Source organism: Triturus cristatus, chromosome 4_2 (genome assembly GCF_964204655.1).
Source record: "Triturus cristatus chromosome 4_2, aTriCri1.1, whole genome shotgun sequence".
Classification (NCBI taxonomy): Eukaryota; Metazoa; Chordata; class Amphibia; order Caudata; family Salamandridae; genus Triturus; species Triturus cristatus.
In genome coordinates, this window is record NC_140586.1 from 670,730,009 (window position 1) to 670,753,220 (window position 23,212).

At 46.4% G+C, this 23,212-nt stretch overlaps 1 protein-coding gene across 1 annotated transcript in view; it reads left to right on the forward strand.

Moving 5' to 3' along the window:
* Nucleotides 1–303: 303 nt before the first annotated feature.
* The window catches only part of LOC146834880 (cytochrome P450 2J2-like), a 377,580-nt gene continuing 354,671 nt past the window's right edge, over nucleotides 304–23,212 (forward strand). The window contains exons 1-2 of the mRNA XM_085602482.1: nucleotides 304–580; nucleotides 3,717–3,879. Of these exons, the coding sequence (XP_085458608.1) occupies nucleotides 371–580; nucleotides 3,717–3,879 (373 nt within the window). The 5' untranslated portion in view covers nucleotides 304–370. The remainder of the gene's footprint in view (nucleotides 581–3,716; nucleotides 3,880–23,212) is intronic.

A 23,212-nucleotide genomic window follows, 5' to 3' on the forward strand; every position in this document is an offset into this window, starting at 1 on the left:
AGAAATTCATCAAGTTTGCAACATCTGACATCCATGTCTTATATCATTTTTGTCTTTTGCCTGTGCCATTGTTGTCTTGCACGTCTAGCATCTTGCTGTTTGAAACTCTGCCGTTCTACATACATAACTGAATATAAATGTGCATGAGTAATGAAGTGAAACTAGAAAGACTTCGTTCACACTTTTAGATTTGTGGGACCCAGAACGCTCGATATGCGTTTTCAGCAATCTACAATTGATGGACGGTAAGGGGTTAAACTGGATGACGCCTACGTCACGGGAGTCCACGAGGAGGCGGGGCCCTGGGACGCTCCGGTCTTTTATAACGCCAGTGATTAACCTGGACTGGTAAACCTTTTCCTTGCTTACTATGGAGCTGTCGGTTATGTCTGCGGCAACTTTCCTTCTGCAGCAGGCGACGGTGGCAAACGTCCTGCTGTTTTTAGCAATCTTCCTCTTGGTTGGCGATTATGTTAAAAGGAGACCACCGAAGAATTACCCCCCAGGACCCTTCTCCTGGCCCTTTATTGGATGTTTTCCATCCATGGACTTGGCTCAGCCTCATGTCTCATTAAAAAAGGTAGGATTGATTACAGAAACAATTCAAACGAACTGTGACCGACCAGTAGTTTTCGTCAGAAAATGATTTTTTATGATGTTTCAGTTACAAGTGGGCGGCAGCAATACAAGTTTAGGTACTCCAAGGAGACCATTTCCATAGGAAGTGCAGCGCGACTCTCACGCTCGCAGAGCAGACCTCGCACAGAGCAGCAGCTCGAGCCTCGCTCCATACTTCAAAGTGTAGCTCGGCAGCAGTAGTGCCCAGCGTCATACACAGTGCTTGCAATGGAAAAATAAAAGTGCAGGTACTCTGTGGCAGAGTACTTGCTCACTTCTGAGAAGTGCCGGTACTCTCCAATTAAAGGTAGTGCCGGTACGCTCCTCCTCAAAATAAAAAAGTGTCGGTACTCCGTACCGGACAGTACAGGCCCATTTAAAGCACTGGATGCACTTAACATGTACACATGGCAGCCGTATTGTAAGTTTTCCTCGCTCATGGAGCAGCAGCGCTGCGCGACCTTCCCTCCCTGACAGTAGAGGTTAAACAAGGACAGGTGACACTTCCGTACACACCTAGATGAGGTAACAGGCGCAGCTTTAGGGAATTGGCGTAGGGCAGCGCTCCAAGTCATTTTACTGCGCTGCTTTACGCCAATTCGAAAGGGCAGGAATGCAGCTCATGCGGAAGTAACTCTGGCTATCACATTGTCTATTAATAACGTCATTAGTTGTAGCTCGCAGTACCTGTTCTATAGCGGTATAGTTGGGTTCCTTATGCCAATATGAAGGGTCCTAGGTAGATGGTTATTTTAGTTGGGTCATTTACTTTGGGTGTAAATGTGTCATTGAGTGTTTCGGCAAGATTTGAGCGCATGTTAATATCCACTACTGTCACAGTATGACGTGAAAAAAGTACTGGGAGAAGTACATGTATATCCAATTTACATCACAGTTGGAAGTTTATGGAGATGTTTGCACATCCAAACTGATACTTTCAGTCTCGCTTGCACTGTAAATAAAGTGCATCTATTGTCACCAGGATCAAAGTAATCCGATTTGTTGTAATAGATCTTGAAAAGCAACTCTAAGCGGAGATAATATTAGTGAGGATTGTTCTTAAAAGGTTTGTTATGGCAGATAGCCTTTCTTAGGTATATTGGTGAGGATTGCTGAAGTTCAGTCACCTCCCTTTTTTGTAGTTGTTCTCTACAGGTTTGTTAAGGTAGCTAGCCTTCCTTAGGTATATTGGTGAGGATTACAGAAGTTTAGTCACCTTAGCATTAATATACTATTTAAATAGGATATTAATTTTTTATCAAAAGGGAAAGAGGAAAAAGAAATAAGGAGAGGATAAGAGGAGAAAGAAAGGAAAAGGGAAAGAAAGGGAGAAGACAGAAAGGAAGAACCTTAGCATTTTGTAGTTGTTCTTTACAGGTATGTTATGGCAGCTAGCCTTCCTTAGGTATATTGGTGAGGATTGCAGAAGTTCAGGCACCTTTGCATTTTGTAGTTGTTCTTTACAGGTTTGTTATGGCAGTTAGCCTTCCTTAGGTATATTGGTGAGGATTGCAGAAGTTCAGGCACGTCATCGTTTTGTAGCTGTTCTTAGCAGGTTTGTTATGGCAGAAAGCCTTCCTTAGGTATATTGGTGAGGATAGAAGAAGTTCAGTCACCTCCCTATTTTGTAGTTGTTCTTTACAGGTTTGTTAAGGTAGCCAGCCTTCCTTAGGTATTTTGGTGAGGATTGCAGAAGTTCAGTCACCTTGGCATTTTTTAGTTGTTCGTTACAGGTTTGTGTTGTCAGTTAGGCTTCCTTATGTGGATTGGTGAGGATTGCAGAAGTTCAGGCATGTCACTATTTTGTAGTTGTTCTTTACATGGTTGTTATGGCAGATAGCCTTCATTGGGTATATTGGTAAGTATTGCAGAAGTTCAGTCACCTCCCCATTTTGTAGTTGTTCTTCACAGATTTGTTATGGTAGCTAGCCTTCCTTATGCATATTGTTGAGGATTGCAGTTCAGTCACTTTACCTTTTTGTAGTTGTTCTTTACATTTTTGTGTTGGCAGCTAGCCTTCCTTAGGAATCTAGCCTAACCACTGGTACAAGGTGCCCGTGTTCAATATCCACTTTCATGTATGGTTTAGGCTTGAGCAAGCACTTGCTGTTTTAATGGGGTAGGGCTGCTAACCTCAAATGTAAATTAGTGAGCATAATAGACGCCCTAAAGCCTTTCCACTAAGTAGGCAAAGGGTTGGAACCTACCCTTTTCTCCAGATGACCTAGGTTTCCTAAACATTGTTTTTTGCCTCAAATACGAGGTCTAAATATGGAGTCTATTGCATGCAACTTAAGCCAAATATATTTTTATCAAAGCTACATTGTACCAAAGCCCACACACAGTGATGTGCAATTAACTCTATCCAAAGCTTTGCAACCCTTTATCAGTCTGTGTTATGCAACCACAACTAAGTCAGGGGTGTAGCTTCAGGGGGGCTGTAACACCTCCCTAATAAATGTATTAAAAAATAGTTGGGTATAGGAGCTTTCAGTCGGGTATGGTAAGGTGTCTGTCAGATTTCACCTGACATTTTTAAATACTCAATCATGGTTATAATATTGTTTTCTTTAGTAACCCCTCACAATCCGAAATCTTTCCCATTCCACTGGCCCTTAAACCCCCATCAAGCGCTGATTCTCATATAATGATCAACATTGTATGGCAGCCCCCCCCCCCAGTCTTACTGGCCAAGTTACCCCCCTGCAAACAGTAATGAGCAGTCCCACTTCCAACCTATCTGGTCAGCCATCCCTCATCAGGCAGTAAATCCTGTGCGGTGCAGTTCCCAGCCCATAGACAGTGTTGTGAAGCTCCCAGCCTAGCGCACTCCCCAGCATGTCTGGCCACCATCCCAATGGCCGCCATAACATTTAACTTTAATTTCAGTGCCACCATCCCTATTTTAGGAAGCAGAAATCAATGCCAAACTGAGTTTGCTCAAGTGGGACTGTGCTAGTCATTTTATAATATGGACTGAAACCCGAGGGGGATCCCATAGAATGCAAATGTTTACCCTTGACGTAAACAGGTCATTAATGGTGCAGATCCTTTATACTTGATCTTTACTCCATCATACTTACTAAAATATGTTTCAGCTTTCAGAAAAGTATGGAGATATTTTCAGTGCAGACATGGGGAGTTTAAGATTTGTGGTGCTGAGTGGATTACAGACTATCAAGGAAGCCTTTGTTCATCAAGGTGACATTTTTGCAGATCGACCACATATTCCTATATTCTACGACGTATCGAAAGAATATGGTAAGTTCTATTTTATCTGGTTGACGATTAGTTTGTCATTTTTTAATATTAAGAACTTTTAGAAAATACACCTTAATTTTAATCATCACCGAGAGTATCTGAAACCTGAGTTTGAGTACAATGAACATTTGTGGTATTTTCAGCATATCTGTGAATTTGTAATATCCTTTAAATAAACTTAATATATAAACATACTATCTTATAAGCAACGCATTGTGAATCAGTACAAGTATTTTGAGACTAAATGCCATTGACTCCAAGATTATCAGTAACACCCACATGCTGTTTCTGACTATATGTTCCTTTTTGGGTCGAGCCTGGGCAGCACATGCACTGTTCTGCAAGGCATGCTGTATTCAGATAGGAACTTGAAGCTCCGCCCATATTTTTCATTGCTTATGTCATTGTCCACTGTAAACTGTGGCTTGGCTTAGTTGTTCCTCCTTAGTACCGCTTTGTCTCATTTTGTAACATCCCATGGCGACACCCCCTGTTACGTGTGTTGTTACTTGGTAGGCGTTAATTACAGCCTCAGAGCCCTATTTTCTCAAATAGCTTTGTCCTGCCTGCTGTTGCAGGCAAAACACGCTCTCTCCTAAAACTTTTAAAAAAAATGTGTAGCATGCATTTGCAATGCAATAGGTCTTGCTTTTGCAAGAGTTTAAGCAATTGGCATTGTAAATGACAATGCCTTTTAAAAACAACACATAAATAAAAGGCATTATCCTTTACAATGCTAGTAGCACAAACTACCGATAATGCGAGACCTAATGATTGCAAATGCTTGTTTATTAAATTGTTTATTTTCATACTTATATTTACATTTTATCTTGATATTTAATTGTTCATTATACTCTCATCAAATGTCACAAACCAGTTTGTTGTATCATTCTATTTAGAATAGACGTCTTCAAACTGTGAGTCACGCCTTGGATGTGTCCTGGGAAAAGGGCGCTGGGCGCAAATGAGTCTGCAAATACTTGCAAACGAAGATAGTCCGGATGCGCGAGAGACACGTTTCCAGGCTGTCTTCGTTTACATGCAGCCGTTAAAGTGTCAAAAAAGAGTGTGGGAACTGTACTACTGAGTGGCACGGGGCAGAGTTAGCGAGTCTGGACACGGGATCTAAAAGCGGTTAAAAAAAAGAAAATATTCAGCATTTTATTGTTTTTTTTCCCCTTCAGATAACTGAATAAACAAGCATTTGCAATGCAATAGGTCTCGCATTTGCGAGAGTTTAAGCTATTGGCATTGTAAATGACTATGCATTTTATTTATGTTTTAAAAACCAACATGTAAATAAAAAGCATTGTCATTTACAATGCCAACAGCTCAAACTCTCGCAAATGCGAGACCTATTGCATATCCTTGTTCTTTATGTTTGGAAGACCAAGCATATTACAAAACAGTTACCCCTGGTACAACTCTAATAAAACAAGAAAGCTGCCGAAGCTTCTCCTGCTGCCACCGGGAGACTGATGGCCCATAAAAAACTGGTCCCTTCAGCCCTCTGTTCTTTGAAAATGCGAACAGTTAGGGGCTGCAGCAACCTCTTCGTAAACACAAAGAGGAAAGGAAGGCGGAGCTGGGGTTGTGGGAGCCTGATCTGATAAGGAACTCGAGCTGGGCTGCTGCTGGACTCGAGCTGGGCGGCTGCTAGAGAGTCAAGCAAGGAGACCCCACACCCGCCGCAGCTATGGCAGAATGACTTCTGCTTTTGGGAATTTAAAGAAATAGAAAAAAAATGCATTTTTTCAATTTCTTTGTTGCTGAAGCAATCGCCACAATTGCGTTTTAAATGTTTAAAGCTAAAGCATGGCTGGCAGCATTGTAACAGAAAGTAAATAAATAAATAAACAAACATGCAGCTGTGTTCGAGATCGCAAGGGAACAAAAATATAGTGCAGCTCCATTATTAGTGCTAAAGGCTGCCTCACTAGTTAAATAAAAAAATAAAATAAACCATTGTGGGAGAGTGTGCCCTGCCTGCAGCAGGCAGGAGAAAGCCCTTCAAGAAAATAGTGCTGTGAGGATGTAATTTAAGCATACTGTGTAACATCCAAGTAAAAGGTCCATTCCTTGTGGGTGGTAACAAATGGAGACAAGGCCGTTCTAAGGAGGGACTAACAAGCCTCATTATGAATCAGAAGCCAGCATTTACGAAGGACAATGACACAAGCCAATGACAAATATGGGAGGAGAGTGGGCGCAGCTTCTCTCTCATACTCTACTACAGCAGTCTCACAGAGCGAGCAAGGCACGCACGCTTCCGCTAGGCTTAACATAAAAATAACGCACACAACCCTCATATAAAATATAAATTTAAGTTTAACTAGTCTAAAAGAAACATACCATTTGCCTGATAAAACCTTCAGATGGCTAATGCAAACACTGCATATCTATGTCTGTGCGTGTGGGCAGAGAGTCACAGAATTACGTCCTGATTGGTGCTGTAAGGAATAGTGACTTGTATAATTATAGTGCTCCGAGGTCCCAACCTGTGTTTGAAAACACTGTGAGTCTCTATTTTAAAACTGTATTACACAGTATAAAACAGGCTGCTGCAAAATAGTGTTTTATATCGAATAAGTGCTTTAATAATGTACATTTAAGTAATAAGCATTCAGACTATATCTAGTGCAATATCTAGTGCAAATATTGTTATATGCGTACCTTAAAAGGGCGCACTACTTTTAATGGACACATAGTACCTCTTAATATTTGTCACAATGAGTTTCAAGTAATGCCTACTGTTTAAAGTTATACTGCCTCCAAAGAAGTCCTTATTTATGATGATAAACAATTTGCACACATTTACATTCCGTTCAGGTAGCAAGCACCCTGGTGAGAAGACATGTTACTTCATGAATTCTCTATCCCTCTCTCTCTACTTCAGTGCATAGGAGCTCCTCCCATTGGCCACTGGACCGCACTTATGGCAGTCGATACCATAAACAAGCATTTGCAATGCATTCGGTCTCGCCTTTGGGAACTTATATGTATTTAGCTGTGCAGCACGAAAGTAACTGTAACAATAGAGGATCTTGTTCTGAAGTCCGAGTTCAAAATGCATTATTTAAAACTGTTGTGCCATCTCGCAGGGTCCTAGGGGCGACTGGGTGTAGTAGGTGAGTATCTGATCTGGCAGTGAGGATAGTAGGCTGGGTGTAGGGCTTGCAGGCATCATTGTGCCACAAGACGAGGGACTGCGGGGTGAGCCCACTGGGCCAGCGTCCATGGCTCTCAGGGTCCACCGACAGGGCTGTGATGCTTTTGCTACTCCTCTGCGGGGACCGAGGGCCATCCATATACTCAGGGTGGGCATCACGCTCTCGTTGAGGGAGAGGCGGCCATCGGAGGGCAAGGCAGATAGCTTCATCGGGTAGTGGGAAGGGAGATGAAGGGAAGGCCTTCCGGCCTGATTAGTGACTCTGCAGGAAGTGCTCCGATGTTTGACTTTGGTCGGGCTATAGGGAGGTAAATCTCTTGCAAGGACGTGGTGTGCTCGGAAGGAACCACCTTGTTTGTTTTGCGGATGCAAAAGAAGTCTGCAGGCTGTGCGATCCTGCGTGTATTGTGTTAAAACACCATTATGTGTGAGCATAATACTGACTGTTTGGGAGCGGGGGTATATTGCGTTGTATTGGCTTTTGGGGTTGCCATGTAAATTGCTACTTCACTTGTATCGTTAAATGAACATTTATAGGCAGGACAAGGTCCTGATGCGATCCGATAGTCATGTGGTTCCTGGGTTTCCTTTAAGTGTGTGGTCAAAATTGGTGTTGGGTTGTAGTTTGACGTGGATGTGGACTGTTGGGTGAAGCTCGTGAAAGTTTGAAAAAATAATACAGGTCTAGTTTGTTTAAACATATCTTTAAATAAACATGCTGTGTTGCGGAGGGTTTAGAATGCTCGCAATGATACTTTTGGGTACATACTTTGGAAACTGGTGTTCATAATCAGATCTAGAAGGCATGAATAATAACCTGCTAGTAGAAGTGAAAAAAGCCATACATTATGTGGTGTCCTCTTCACCGTGTGCCTGACGCACTAAAGGCACAATAAAAACAATCCCTGGCAGAAAAGGCCAAATCAACTTCATCCTGCAGGAGGCGTAATTAAAATGGACCATTGGGGCATTGCGTGGGGGGGGTGGGTCCAGGGCGGATGGGGGTGTCTGGGGTCATGGCAGGCCATTCTGCTCTGAGCACAGTGGCAACAAATGGTATCATCCACGAAACCACGTTCGCATTTTTTTCTTAAACATTATTTCAAAATACATGTGCATGCCAGCAAGGTGGTGTGGTGGGCAGAAACTGTCATGGTCGTGGCAGCGATTTAAACGCCAGAGCAAGCATAGACTTTTCACCAAATCAAACGCCGTTAAAATTGGTCATAGACACGTGTTATTGTTGACAGCGCTTTAAAAGGCAGGGGTGCATGGAGCGCTACGGTGCCCTGCACAGGCTGCAAGTACCTTCCATTGTCCCCTGTGTGTGGAAGCTCAGGCTCCTGCCTGCCATCGGTAAAGCTGCACCTATCTTCCCTCATCCCCCGTGGCTGCAACCTGAGGCTCCTGCCTGCCCTCGGTAAAGCGCACCGCAGGACGCGCATTAGCATTACAGCCGCCATGCTGCTGCCGACTTTGACCCTTCTGCCTTCTCGCAGCCGCGCTTCCGCTTCCAGGTAACGTCTGTATTGCGCATGTGTTCAGAACAAGTCAGGCAAAATAGAGTGCGAATGCAGAGTGTGAATGCACTCAGCCAATCCCAGGTTCAAGCATTTACAAATGCAATAGGACTCGTATTTACGCGAGCCCTATTGCATTGTAAACAAAAGTGTGGGCATCCAAAAAGGCACGAACGGGATTTGGGGGGGGGGGGGAGTTGTGGTGGGCAGAGAAGTCACAGACTGCAGAAAGGAATGGGGGGGAGGCAGGGGAACAATATAGTTTTTAAAGTAAATGGGCTAATAGCCATGGAAGGAAAAAAATGACGACCTGGTCGTCAGGAGGCAGAACTAACTTGCCGAAAACCAATCACAATGCAGCATTTAAGATTTCGGCCAATCAAAAAGATAGGTAAAGCTAGGAGGAAAGTGGGCGGAGCTTCCCCCACCATACTATATACAGCATCTCTCGACGAGACAGCGCATGCGCTGTCTAGGCGAGACCTAAACAGGACGTGGGTAGTGCTTTCCTTGCTAGCATTAGAGGCTAGGTCCCCATTGCTGTGCACAGAACAGGGTCCTAGCAACATAGGAAAACCTCTGATTTAGAATGTCACTTTGATGTAATCTTTATCTGTATGAATAAGTGAGCAACTTTATGCATTAATATAAAAATAGGAGAATGTACTGAGAACGTTCTTGGGGAAAATAACAATACTGACTAGTGCACTCTTCTCCAAGTGAACCAGAGCTCGGAGAAGCAGTCTTTCAGGAACATGTCCAATGTAAGACTTTAACACTGATATATACTAAGCCTCATCTGTTGAGCCAAATAATTTGTGTTTAATAAAGGCCACCATTAGCACAACTAAGGCTTGATTTGGAGCTTGGTAGTAACACAATTCACACTTTTTTGGAGCATATGCTAAATAGGAAGTGGAGGACTTTAGCAACATTTCCTCCACAGTACTGTCCTTATGATCGAAGAAATTCAGCTGGTAGATTCTTCTCAGTATTTAGAATTGCCGACAAAAATGTTAGGATTTCCAGTTACCACTGAATTGTAAGTCAGAACCCAGTTTCTCAAACCAAAACAGCCCTGTGACACAATGTGTAAATCAGTTAAATTGAGAACTCCCTTCATAACAGGCACCTTGTTGTGAGACGCCAAACAGCACGCCATACTCAGATACCCAAATCCTTTTTAGTTTAGGAAAGATACAAAACCTGGCTTTTCATTAGTTTGTTTTTCTGAGTAATGGATAGGAGAACCCTCATGCTCCTCAATATGCCCAATGCCGAAGACCAGGGACCCTTTTGGTTTTAATATGATCCAGTGGTAGCAAATGGTGGGACCGTTTTGCTAGGCTGGAAAACATATTTCAGAAAGCAATTCAAAACTTTTTTCATTTGACTTAATGTACACATAGCATACTTCAATGGCAAAAATCATGCTTTCCCCCAATAGATTTAGCAGATCTGGAATATACTGACTGTCAGGATTTCATTCCATTGGAATCCGCTTGTTAGCCCTCGACCCTCCCAAGGACTTATCCCTGGGCGTAGGAGCCAGGCGAAGATATCGCTCACAGACCAACTAGTGAGGCTACTGCTTTGCTCCACTCCTGTATGTTCTCTCTCACATTCACTCTCTCTCATTCTCGCTTGATCTCCTCTCTCTCTCTCAAAGCATTTTGCTCTTTTGCCTTTCTGTTTTCTGGCCACCGTTGTTTTGTCTTTTGCGCATGCTTCTATTTGCTCTTTGTGCCTTTTTATCATTCTCCTCCAGTTTGTCTCTTTTGTGCCCATTTCTTTTTGCCTGATGTACCTTATTTGTCTTCTTCCCCCATTGTTTGTCTCTTTTGCCCCCTTTTTTATTAGTTCTCTGTACCTTAACTGTTTTTATGACCCCGTTTCTGGCCACCATTGTTTTCTCTTATGTGCCCATTTTCTATTTGCTCTCTGTTCCTTATGTGTCTTTCTGCCCCCATTGTTTGTCACATTTGTGCCCACTTTCTATTTTCTCTCTCTGTCTCATTTGTCCTTCTCCACGCATTGTTTTATCTCTTATATGTCTGTTTTCTATTTACTGTCTGTACCTTTTTTGTGTTTTGTCTTTCTGCCCTACTGTCTTTCTCGTTTTGCTCCCCTTTGTGTCACTTTCCGTTTTATGCCCCGTTTGTGTCATTTTTTCTGTTTCCCCTGCCTATTCCCATGCATCTCTTACTTTCTGTGCCCCTGCACCACTTACCTTTCCCTCCTCCTGCTCTCCTACTTTCCCACCTCCCACGCTTCTCTCTCTGCTCACACAATACCCTGCCCTCCCTCCCTCCCTTCCAGGATATACTTAGTCACAGTGCTGGCACTGAAGGTGCACCAAAAAAAGCCCAACTAAACATGTTTGTGCCTGGACAGCACCAGTACCCCTGGTACTCCACTCACCCAATGCTACCCCACTGCAACCTTTCACTCCCTCCCTCCCAAACCTGGACGCTGCTCGCCGCACTTCTGCCATTCCACAACACCCAACTCAGAGGGAACTTTCCATGCACCTCCTGCAGATTCACATGCTCTCTAATCCCCACTACCCCAGGACCCCAACACCCACAACACCTGCACCAACAGCACCCCACCCGCCAAGCACATTTGAATTAGCCACCACCGACACCCCACTGCTCAGTAACATGCCATGGAGGTATGGGACCTACTGTAAAATACTGAAAAAACACGCCAAGACCTGCTATTCCACATAGAAACCTGGCTAAACTCAGCCTTGACACAACGATCCCCACTAGTTACAAGATTATCAGACAAGACGGCCTACACAAGCCTAGAGAAGGAATTGCAATTGTATTCAAATACATTATAAGGTGCATCTTCTATGCAGACACTGCAACTCGCTACATAGAGCACCTCACTTTTCAAGCTGCAAATCACAGCCACCTCCACCTTGTGCGGAACGCTCATTTGCACCAGAACTCCGTGCCAACTAAGGCAACAACATCACAGACTTCACCACACCCCTCATCAATGTCTCAAGCAACTTCATCCTCTTGGGAGACTTGAACTTTCACCGAGAAGACCTCCTAGGCCCCCAACTCAGTCACCATACTTGAAAGCCTATGGAACTTCGGCCTCACACTACATGTCTCCCAACCTACTCATGCCACTGAGTACCTCCTGGATCCAGTCTTTGCACCCTTCAGCAGCATAGCAGTCAACAAAGCATCCCTATCGCCAGGGCAGACCATTCCCTAAATAACTTCAACATCACCTTCCGATAGCATAGAAGACAGACCACCTCGGGACTTGCCCACTGCTGCTGGAAGAAAAGAGAAGGATTGGGCTACTGCCCTCTCCCAGCTCTGCCCTGAGCAAGCAGGCAACCTATCAGAAGACACAAAATTCTTCAATGACTGGATTATCACCTGTGCTAACACCCTGGCACCCCTGAAGCACTGCAAAACCTCAAGAAAACCAAAAACAAGCCAAATGGAACACTGAAGAACCCAGGATGATGAGATGACACTGCAAGCAACTGGAAAGCAAATGGAGATTGAGCCAAGACACTGCAGACAGGAACATCTTTAAATCTGCCCTGAGGCGCAACCACCAACATATCGAACACAAAATGAGTAGCCCTCACAAGCCCCATCAATGCCAGGACAAACAGCTGCAAGGAAATCTTCTCCATCACCTTAGATTTCACCTTGTCTGCAGCCATTGCTAGCAACATCACCGCGCAAGACCTCAACAGTGAGCTCTGAAACATTTTCAACAACAAGATTACATCCATATATGACAAGTTAGACCCACAGCACAGACCCCCTCAACCTCACTATAGGTCTTCCAGTATCCGCTGACGAATGAACCCTGGACACACAGGCCACCATATCAACAAACGAGGTCACCGCAAACCATGAAGCCCATCCACTCCAGGGTCTCATCAGACTAGTGCCCCCATAACGTCATCAGCAAAGGATTCACCCCCATCCGCAAAGTCCTCCCGCTCATCCTCCGCACCTCCATCAACGCAGCCACCTTCCTGGATGCCTGGAAACACAACGCTGTCACTGCCCTACTGAAGAAACCCTCAGCAGACCACGCCAAATGCACACTCTATTGACTAATCTGCCTCCAACAATACTTGGCTAGGGTTCTAGAGAAAGCCACCAGACACCTCCACAACCACCAACTCCTCGGCACCCTGCAGTCCAGATTCAAACCTAACCACAGCGCTCATCACATCGACAGATGACATCTGCGATCCTGGACAGAGAAGAAATGGTGTCCCTCCTCCTATTGGACCTCTTGTCAGCATTTGACACTGTTGCACACCCTATTCTCATCAGATGGCTGCACAACATTTGCATTCAATGGCCGACCCCCTGCTGGATATACACCTTCCTGATAGGCAGAACCCAGACAGTGAAGCTGACCCCATGCTCCTCACGGACCCGAAAACTCATCTGCAGAGTACCTCAAGGCTAATCACTCAGCCCTACCCTCTTCCAAGCTTATATGACCCACATGGCCAAGATCATCTGCACACAACATAAGTATCCTTCTCTATGCCACCGAAACACAGTTAATACTGCCCATCTCGAGCAAAAAAGCTCCAGACAAGTAACACATTCTCCACGTTCATGTCTGAAGTAGCCACTTGGATGAAGACCAACTGTCTCAAACAGAGCTCAGAAAAGACAGAAGTAGTTATCTTTTGGAAAAAGCACCTCTCTCCGTGGACTCCACGTTATGGTCAGCCAACTGCAGACCCACTCCTACCCACAGCTCACAAGTAAGAAACCTTCAGATTGCCATTAACAAAAAGCGAGAAATGTCTCCCCAGGTCAACACTACCACTACATCTTGCTTCCACACCACGAAGATGCTAAGGAAAATTTTCAAATGGCTCCCGAATAACACCTGAAGGACGGTCACCCACACCCTCATCAGCAGCCTGGACAATGGAAACTCGCTACACTGGAAACTCAAATCCTTTCACTAATAGACCGCAAACCAGTCATAACACAGAGGCCAGACTCATCCTCAGCCTTCCATGCAGAACATGTATCTTACCACACCTGCTCCAGTGGCTTCCGATTCAGTGTGCACAGTTCAAGCTTCTCACCCACACATTCAAACTATTATAGAAAATGGGCCTGGCCTACCTGAACAACCACATCTCCTTCCATCAACTATCCTGGCACACATTCCACGCATACACACTAGCAGAACCAGAGGGTGAGTGTGACAAATCAGGTTACTGTTTGATATGGGTAAAAGTCCTGCTCAAGCAATAGCCACAATCCTAGTCCGGGTAAGTCACAAGCAAACCCCAAATCACCCTCTGGTAGCTTGACACAGAGCAGTCAGGCTTAACTTAGAGGCAGAGTGTAAAGTATTTGAGGAACGCTTTAAACAGTAACATTGTGAAAACACCACACAAAAAGATACCACAACAGGTTATAAAAATAGAGCAAACTTTAATAAATAAAACAAAACGAAAATGACAAAAATCCAACAATGAACTGTAAAATAGCACCTAGAAACAGAAAGCGCCAACCACGGCTATCTGGTCATGCTAGACCGGGACAGCTATAAGTCCAAGCTGACTGCAAAGAAGCACTGGTTGGATACAGATCCAAATTAATCCAGTTGAAGTTTTACCTTCTCAGGTTTTGTGCCAAGAGTCCCGCTCACAGGGAAGAAGTTTGTCAGCAGCAAAGAGAGCATCGCTAACGATTGTCGGCGGGCGCGACGAGTTGGTTAGCGTTGCGGACGGTTGGGTTGGAGCTTCACTGTGGCGATCCATGCAGGCGGACGATGCTTGCTGTGCGAAGAGAAACTTCTGGTTCGAGCAGCATGGTTCCTATGCAAATGGGCTTGTTAGCGGTCACTAAGAGCCAAAAAGCTTGACTTTAAAAGCTTGAGAACCACACCAAGAAAGAGGTGCACCTGAGAGGTGCCTCTTGAGGGCCAAGTACTCATTGAAGACGGGTCCAGAAGCTGTGGGGAGTCTGTTATCTCCCTGAGACTCAGATAGGGAGGCCAGAAGACTAGCTTTTTTTATAAAAAATTTTATTGGGTTTACAGAGAAAAAAGAGAGAATATCAATGCATATGTTTAATACGGAATGCACAAGATTGCGACATTGTACATTATTAAATGGTGTGCTTGTATATGTTACAGTTCCCAAATAAAGCTCAGCATCGTGCATGACAGTATTGAAGAATTCTGCAGAGCATATCTATATATTAGTAAATGTTTCTCTGAAGCTGCCCTACTTAACTAGGAACTATACCAAACTCCTCCTACCTCCCTCCAACAGTTGGGCGTGTCTATCCCTTGTGAAGCAGGAAAAAGAAAAAGGGGTGGCCGCCCAGAGATGCACTCATTATTATTAGATAGTGTGTGAGTCGGTGTGCCGATGTGTTGAAGTAGGGATCTCAGGCAAGAAAGTCTGATCAAGCCTTTCTCCATCCGGAGTTTTATGTGTGAGATCACCAGTGATGTGGTCCTGTGTAGTGTAAGAGTTTGAGTGTAGACTGATGCGTATCCCCCAGTACTTTGATTGTGTCCTTCTTGGGGAGTGGATCCGGTGATATTAGGTTGTGAGCATATCCAATTCTTTAAGGGACTCTACTAGGAGGTCTCAACTCATGGCAATGGGCATTTAGTTGCAGTCCGCGTTATTCTTTCTTTCGTAAGACTCCACTTCACGCCAACTCCTGCATCTCCACCTCTTCCTTCCAGGGGAGGAGAGTAGCTGCCTACTTTCGCATGTATGACTGCTAAATCTGCAAATTTCGCTTGTACTTTATAACCTTTCGGGCGTGGATATAGATCAAGGAGACTGCGCACCGCTGTGTACCATGTGGACACCCTCCCCCCCCCCCCCGCAACCTTTTGCAGTGCTGCAGCAATCTGTGTCCAGTATGTGGAGAAAGCAGGGCAAGCCCATACCATGTGCAGTAGAGATCAGTGTCTTGCTCAGGGCATCATGGACTGGTCGCTGCTGCCAAGGTGAGTAGTCTGTGGCGTGAGATAAGCTCACTGTAATTTCATACATTGGACAAATTTTAATCGTTAATTGCGGGAGATACGTTTTGGGTATTCAAGGAGGGAACTTCATTCTTTGTTTGAAAAAAAACCTGCCCAAATCCGTTTCTCATTTAGTCTGTAATGGCGGCAGGGGCGATGGTAAGTGTGCTTAAATGCCACGGTAAAACCATCGTATTAGGTATCTGCCTGTGCCCATTAAATACATCAAGTGTTCTAGCTCGTGTGTTGTGGGACCGGTCCCAGCTGAGGCCCAATGTCCCTTAACGTAGCGCACTAGACTAGCGTGTAGTAGAAACAGAGCATCAGTGTGTTCCTGTTCATTTGTGTAATCGGCATGATTGAGCAGTGTCCCCTCCCCGAACAATGTGCCTATAGTGGTTACTCCTGCCTGTTCCCCTGTGGATAGTCTATGTTGAGTTAAGGTTCCTGTGGGGTTGGGGAGATCCAGAAGTGGTATGTTGGGGGCATATGGAGCAGTGTATTTCAGGGCTGACCTCCAATATGTAAGCACCACCTTTAGCAGCAGTGAAGCCATGGCTGGGGTTCGTACCCCAGGGCACAGTAGTGTATGTAACATTCTCTGTGTTATCATACTGGGTGTATATGCTATTTCGTGCAGATTGGGGCCTGCCAGCCAATAAGAGAGCCATTTCAGTTGGCTTGCCTATCAGTAAGCCCTGAAGTTCGGAGCCGCCTACCCCCGACCTCTGAGAGTAATTACAATTTCTTCAGGCTGACACATTGCCGGCTTGTGCTCCATTTTAAATTTATTAGTAGAGTGTTTGTCATCTTGAAAAACATTGTCGGGATACCAGTAGAATGGTGAAAAAATAAAGGATGCACAGAAGCATTACCATTTTAGATATGGCGAAGCGCCCTGCTACAGAAAGTAAAAGTGGGGTCCAGAAGGTGACTTTGGAGCATAAAGAGGTGATTGCCCTCTGGAGGTTCCCTTCTAGAAGATCCTGCTGGTTCCTATACACTTGGATTCCCACATATTTGAATGTATCTATGGCTACGGTAATCTTTGCCATTCCAAACAGGCAGTTGGAAACCCTCTCTGAATGAAAATGCATAGGGTTTGCCAAAGTTAATGGGCAGCCTGGAAATCGACTAGAATTGCGAAAAAATGTCCGCTACGCTCAATAAATTCTCCTGGAGGTCCTTGGTGTATAGTATTATGTCCTCCACGTATAGAGATAGTGCATGGGTCATATTTCCAATCGGGAAACACCAGTCCCCAGAACCGTGACGTAACATATATGCCAGTGACTCTAAAGCTAGCACAAAGAGTATGCGGAAAGTGGGCACCCTTGCCTTGTGCCTCATTGTATATTGTAGCGGCCTGAGATATGGGCTCTAGTAAGAGCCCTTGCCGTTGGGGAGGTATATAGTAGTGTGATCCACCAGAGAAATGCCTGGGGAAAACCAAATCGCTTACGGGCGGATAACATGTATTCTCAGCTCAGGATGTCAAAGGCCTGGTGGAGATCAAGCAAGAGACACCCCGCTCTGATGAGGGTTTCAGGGGATGCATCCATTACTTGAGAGAGTCTGTGTGTATTTAGCGATGTATTCCTGCCAGGTGCAAAGGCTCATTGGTCCACGTGTATAGGTCTCGGAAGAAGAGGGAGCAGATGGCAAGCTAGTACCTTGCTTAGTATTTTGTATTCCAAATTTAATAGCAACAAGGGCCTGTATCTTGGTACGTCCACACCATCTCTGCCAGGCTTTGGCTGTGAGGTCACCAGGGCTTGCGCTGTAGTGGGGGGTCACATTTCCTCATCCAGAGAGACGTGGTACAGGTGTTCCAATCGGGGCACCAATTGTGTGACAAAGGTAGCATAGAAATCCACCTGTAGGCCGTCCGGCCCCAGGATTTTGCTGCGGGACAGGTCCTTAGGGGCCTCCTAGATCTCGGTCGTGGTGATTGGCACCACCAGTGTCAGCTTGTATGCTGCTGTCACCTGCGACAAACGGACCTCATCCAATAAGGCTTTGATTGCTTGGGGCTCCACGGTGTGAGGAGCCACATAGAGGGATTAGTAATTCTCATTGAAAGCTTTGTACACACATTTTTGTGTGTCTATGCAGGCAGGAGGTGTGGTGGTAATTTCCAGTATGGGTATTGGAGGGGGGGTGTTTCTGATCATTTGGGCGAGCATTGTACCCGACTCATCTGCCTCCTCGTGTATTTTCTGAGTGTATGAGCATTAATCCACTATACAGAGGTGCTCCAGCAGGTCTGCGTATTCAATGGGAGCAGCTTGCAACTCAGATAATTTATTCGCATTAGATACTGCATCCTGCTCCAGTTTGCCAAGGCTCTCTTCCACCCTCTTCAGGTTTTTGTTTATGGTTTGTGATGCTCCAACAACAGAGCTGATCGCCGCCCCGCCCCTTGTTACGACCTTGACAGCCTCCCATTCTGTTAGTGGTGAGGAGGCTGTGTTTGTATTTAGTGTGAAATATGTGTTGATAGTGGTAGCCATATGGGCACAAAAACCGCCATCTTCAGACTGGGGTTTCTCTTCCAAGTTGGGACCGGTGTTGGCACTTGCCCCCCAAGACCTGGTGAGTTCAAGGGAGTTGTCGTCAGAGAGTGTCTTTCAGAGATATGTAGTATGGGTAATGTGGATCAGCAATGTGGGGGAGCATAGGCTATGTGATATAAATGTATAAAATGCATGTGTTGTGGAGTAAAAGGAATATTCCCGCATTCCTCTGTTCTTACTGTGCCATCTGCTAGTGACCATCCCTGTGCCTAGGATTGGAGGGCTTTGGCCTGGCAAATTGCTGTTGTGCTTGTCAAGGGGTGGTACGAAAGTTTTATGTCCAGTACTGCGTTAAAGTCACTGCCAGGTAACCGTGAGTATATGGTCCAGTCTGCAAGTGCTGTGTTAACTTGGTCAGAAATGTATCCTGTCCTGTATGTGGTGCATAGAGGGTGCCAAGCACCAACAGCATGCCGTTCTGATTGCCTCTGGTCAGTGTGTACCTGCCATTAGTGTCTATCCGTGTATTTAGTACTTCAAAGGGGACCCCTGCCTTCATCCACACAGCAGCCCCCCATCGCAAACGCAGAGTAAGTGGTGTGGAATATCTGTCCTCACCATTTTTTCCGGCGTTTGAGGGCCTCCGAGGACGTCAACTGTGTCTCTTGTAGAAACACTACCTGTGCCTTGCGCCAGCACAGTTGAACGTAAATTCTATGAAGTTTATGGATTGATCCCATCCATCTAGCATTCCAAGTTGTAAAGTTATAGTGATGAGTTTTGGCCATACAAACAATTGAAAATGTGTGTGACATCTGAGTGCATGCCTAGTCGGCTTATAGGTGGCAGTGTATGCAAAAGGCACACCCGTCTTGTGTCCCCAGCCATTAACCATTTGAGTCCCCAATACAAGTTTAAACTGAAAAACTTAGTTTGACCAAACATAAACACTGTGACAGAACAACTGCAGTGATCTGTGTGCATTCGCTTATGGGGTGAAAGCAGATGTGGTAGCCAGCAGCATCTTCGAATGTACCTGTTATCGTATCCTATGAAGGGGCATTCCCATGGGCCCGAACCCCACCCAACCCTGCAAAAAACAAGATGAGCATGCATTATAGAATAGGATGGTACAGTATGATTGTGTAGTGTGTCGTGGCCCCCCCGGGCACCGAGGATCCCATTCAGCTCAATTAAACATCTGACATGTCTTATACATTATCAAAAATTAAATAGGCATAGGCTAGGATTATTACCACTCAGTCCTCAGTATGGGCGGCTTGACAGCGTCCCTTTCAGCCTAGTAGTTCATTGACTGCTTGTGGGGTTATAGTCGGGAATAGCACCAGGGCACCAGGCTGTTTCCAGAGTCCGAGTGTGTTGTGCCACCTGGCAAAGTCTTGTGCTCTAACAGCATCCCGTCCCCAATAGCATGGCTGCAGACTGGAGTGCAGCCCGCTTGCCCTCCAGCATCTGCTCCTGGATGGGTATTAGATTATTGTCTCGGCTGCCCTGTGGTGTGTGTTGTTGTTAAGCGCATCTCTGCCGTGTGATCTGCAAGGATGGGCGCCTATGCTTTTCGGGAATGGCTAGGTCCGGGAAGGTGCGCTCAATTCAAGACCATGTCGCTTTTGGACTGTCAAAGAAATTGCTTTTGTGTTTGTAAATAATGTTGAGACAAGCAGGGTATTTAAGATTCAGATGTAGGAGGTGTTTCTTGACCCCTTGATAAGATGCTCGCTGACTCTGTACATTAATAGTATGGTCCGGGAACAGGAAAACTCAGGCATTAGTGTGTTGTATGGGTGCATTTTCCCATGCACTATGGAGAAGGGTTTCTGGGTCTTTGTAATTGAGTATAAGGGCCACAATAATTGCTTGGGGAGAGGGGGGTGCACCCGGTGTCCAGCCCCTCGTGAGGACCCTGTGTGCTCTCTCCACACTAAACAACTCGGTTAGGTCTTCCGGGGCTACCTCTTCTCGCAGCCAGGTCTCCGTGAATTAAGTGGGATTGTTACCTTCACAGTTTTCTAGTAGGCGTTGTTTTGACATGACAGCATCAGCGTCTTCGACTCTTGTGTGTGGGTGTCTAGGAGGAATACACAAATCCCAACTGCCAATTACACCCAGCACTGTTACTTGGTGCTGAAGCCAGGCAACAGCTTCCGTCTGCCCAAGGGGCGATTTCAGTCCGAGACGCTGTTTTGGCTTTTGCCTTGTCTATCAATTTCTTATTATCGGCCCGAGGAGTGCCAACATGAACAGTAAGGGTCCCAAGTTGTTGTTCAAGGACCGCCCGGGACTTCCTGATTTCTTTTAGAATGGGGTCCAGCTTGTCCTGAGTGGGGGTCCACTGTGGTAGGAGGCACAAATTCCTACGCAGTCGGTGTCGGGGAGCCATCAGCTCCTCTGCGCAGTGTTCATCCAGAATCTCCGTGGTCGGTCTGTTCCCCTTTGGTGCAGCCCATTTTGCGGCACCCTCCAATCTCCAATTGCCTTTTCCCAGCACAGCGTAATGGGCCTCTGCCTGGTGGGGTGACAGAGCAGGGCTCCCATGCCATCTGCCTTCTCTCGTCTCACCAACCAGAAAACAAGCCAGATGGTATGGATCGGTGTCTTACTCCCAGGGATTTGTACTTTCATAAACCGGGGGCAAGGCAACAACACGGGCTCCAAGTGATCGCTGGCTTCAGCGAATCCCCTTGCGTTACCCTCCGCCGGGTTCCAGCGGCAGTGGAGCCCAATGGCCTAATCACAGAGTCATGTCCATTTTGTGGGTGGCCCGTGCCTCAGTAGTGATTGTTTCAGCTGATTCTGCCCACTCCTGTTCCCACAAACCCTCAAATGCTAGACTGGAGTGGTTTGGGCGCGCCTGGCACAACAGAGTTGTCGCCGCCTGGCGCCCTCTGGGGCAGGCAAGGCTGCGCCTTCTAGGTGTGTATGGTAAGGAGCAGGCCGCGCTAAAGTGCTATCTCAATGCAGCACTCTAGCAGTATAATTCAAGCCTTTGAGACTGGCATGCTTGTCTGTCCGCTTTGTAGGGAAGGATACGTTCTAACCTGTATGGGCTCTGGGTCAGTCCGCGTTCGGATCTGCCCTCTATCCAGATCTCCAGGCAGCAAACAATCGGGCACAAGTGGGCCACGCTGCCCGTAAAGCAGGACCCGCTATTTCGAGATGAGTCCTGGTCTTTGGTGAGGGGGCGCCGTTCATTTCGCAATGGGGGAGGTAGAGAGAGCAGTCATCGACTCCCGATGGTTCTAGTATGTTCATGTGCTGTGCTCTCCACATCCACTGGCTCCGGGGCTTCTGACACATCCAGGGCCCTGTTAGCGCCCATAGGCAAGGACGATCTTGGTGCGCCACATCTTCCAGCAGACATGGCCCATGTCTTGTCCAGGCCCTCATGAGTCCCCCTCCGCTGCAGTCGACATATATTTTTGAGTCGCAGCCCGGCACAGCTTAGAGATCGGGTGCACCTTCTAGTCGAGGGCCTTCATGGTGACGGCTCCTCTCCCTGGTTACTCTGGTGGTAATCTAGGCTCATGGTAGGTGAGCTCATGGCTGTAGGGGTGTGCTGGCCTCCCCCGGCCTCCTTTCTAAATTGCTCCAGGTGACAACTGTGCCCCGCCCTGTGCACGTGGCCCGCTCCATGTAGTGGCCTCACCTCCCCGGGCCGAACCCACGGGTGATCACCAGTGCAACGGTTCCCTCCTCCAGGTATCCCACACTCATCAGATGTTGGCACTGGGCTCAGGGTGTCCACTAGTCATTTGGGTCGGGCCCACATTTTCCTCCCCAAGCATTTCAGCAGGCCGCCTCAGTGGTTTTGTTCAGGCCTGTCAGCGGGAGCTGTACCTCTGTGAGCCCGCTGTGCCACTGTCAATCCCAGCCTCACAGGGATTATAGCCACGCCGGAGCCAGCACACTGAAGTCAGGCAGGAGGTCCTGCCAGGTAGGGGGTCACTAGCAGCCAACAGCGTATTTTCGGGGCAGATGGCTCAGTAATGCAGGTGATTCAGCAAGGTTGGCAGGCCTAGGCCTAGGAGCTACTCTCTCATGCATAAACCATCTTCGGCGGTTGGCCACACCCCCTGCAGCTCCAGAAGACTAGCCCTTTGAGTCACTCTGGGGTCCTGGGTTCAAGAAAGGTTCAAGGCCCAGTTGTTCCTCCCCAGGCAAGAGGACAGCAGGTACCAGGTCAGCATAGCATAGCAATACAGCAGCGCCTTCAGAGTGGCAGTCCAACAGAGTGGCGGTTTTTTCAGCAGCACAGCAGCCCTTCCTGGTAGAGTATCCACAGGTCCAGAAGTGAACTGAAGTGGTGGTGTTTGAGGTCCCATACTTATACCCAGTGGTGCTTTTGAAGTGGGGAACACTTCAAAGACATGCCTTTGAAGTGCGCAGATGTCCTCCCTTCCTGCCCTGGCTCCCAGCTCTCTAAAGGGGGGTATGCAGCCCTTTGTGTGTGGACAGGACACAGCCTATTAAGGTGTGTGTGGGGCTGTGCCCAGAATTCAGTGCTTAATTTATGCCGGTGGTTTCCGGTGCTCGACACCAGTACTTTTTCTTCATCTGTGATCGGAATTCCTGATAACTTCAAAATAAATTAACGAGCTGGGTGACTACGTGGCCGTTGACAGGGTAGGATTACTATTTTTTCATCTGGTGTGATTGGAAGATCAGGGAAGTCCTAAAGTAGGATGACTTAGTAGTAAAGGAGCCACAGTACTGATGACTGGTCTGGGCAGAAAGAAAGGACATGGAGCTCAAAATGAAGACCTGTGATATGCAAACCCGACTGGGTGCAACACGACTGTGCTTCCTACTAGAGAAATTAAAGATCAGTGAGAATGTACAGGACTGTCAGCTTGCAAAACGACTGCAAACCTTGCCGATATTCCATATCATGTCAGGGATGCAAAGTACACCCCCACAACCCAGACAGTGGAGGGGTGGGGGGTGAGCCTTGTAATCCTGAAGGGGCCCCTTCGGGTTGTATGTGTAGTTGTTGCATGTCTGTCTTACACTGTCTATTTAACTGGCAGTGCTGTATGCAATAAACGTGTGCCAAGCTACTGAGGGTCTGAAAGTAAAGAACAAAC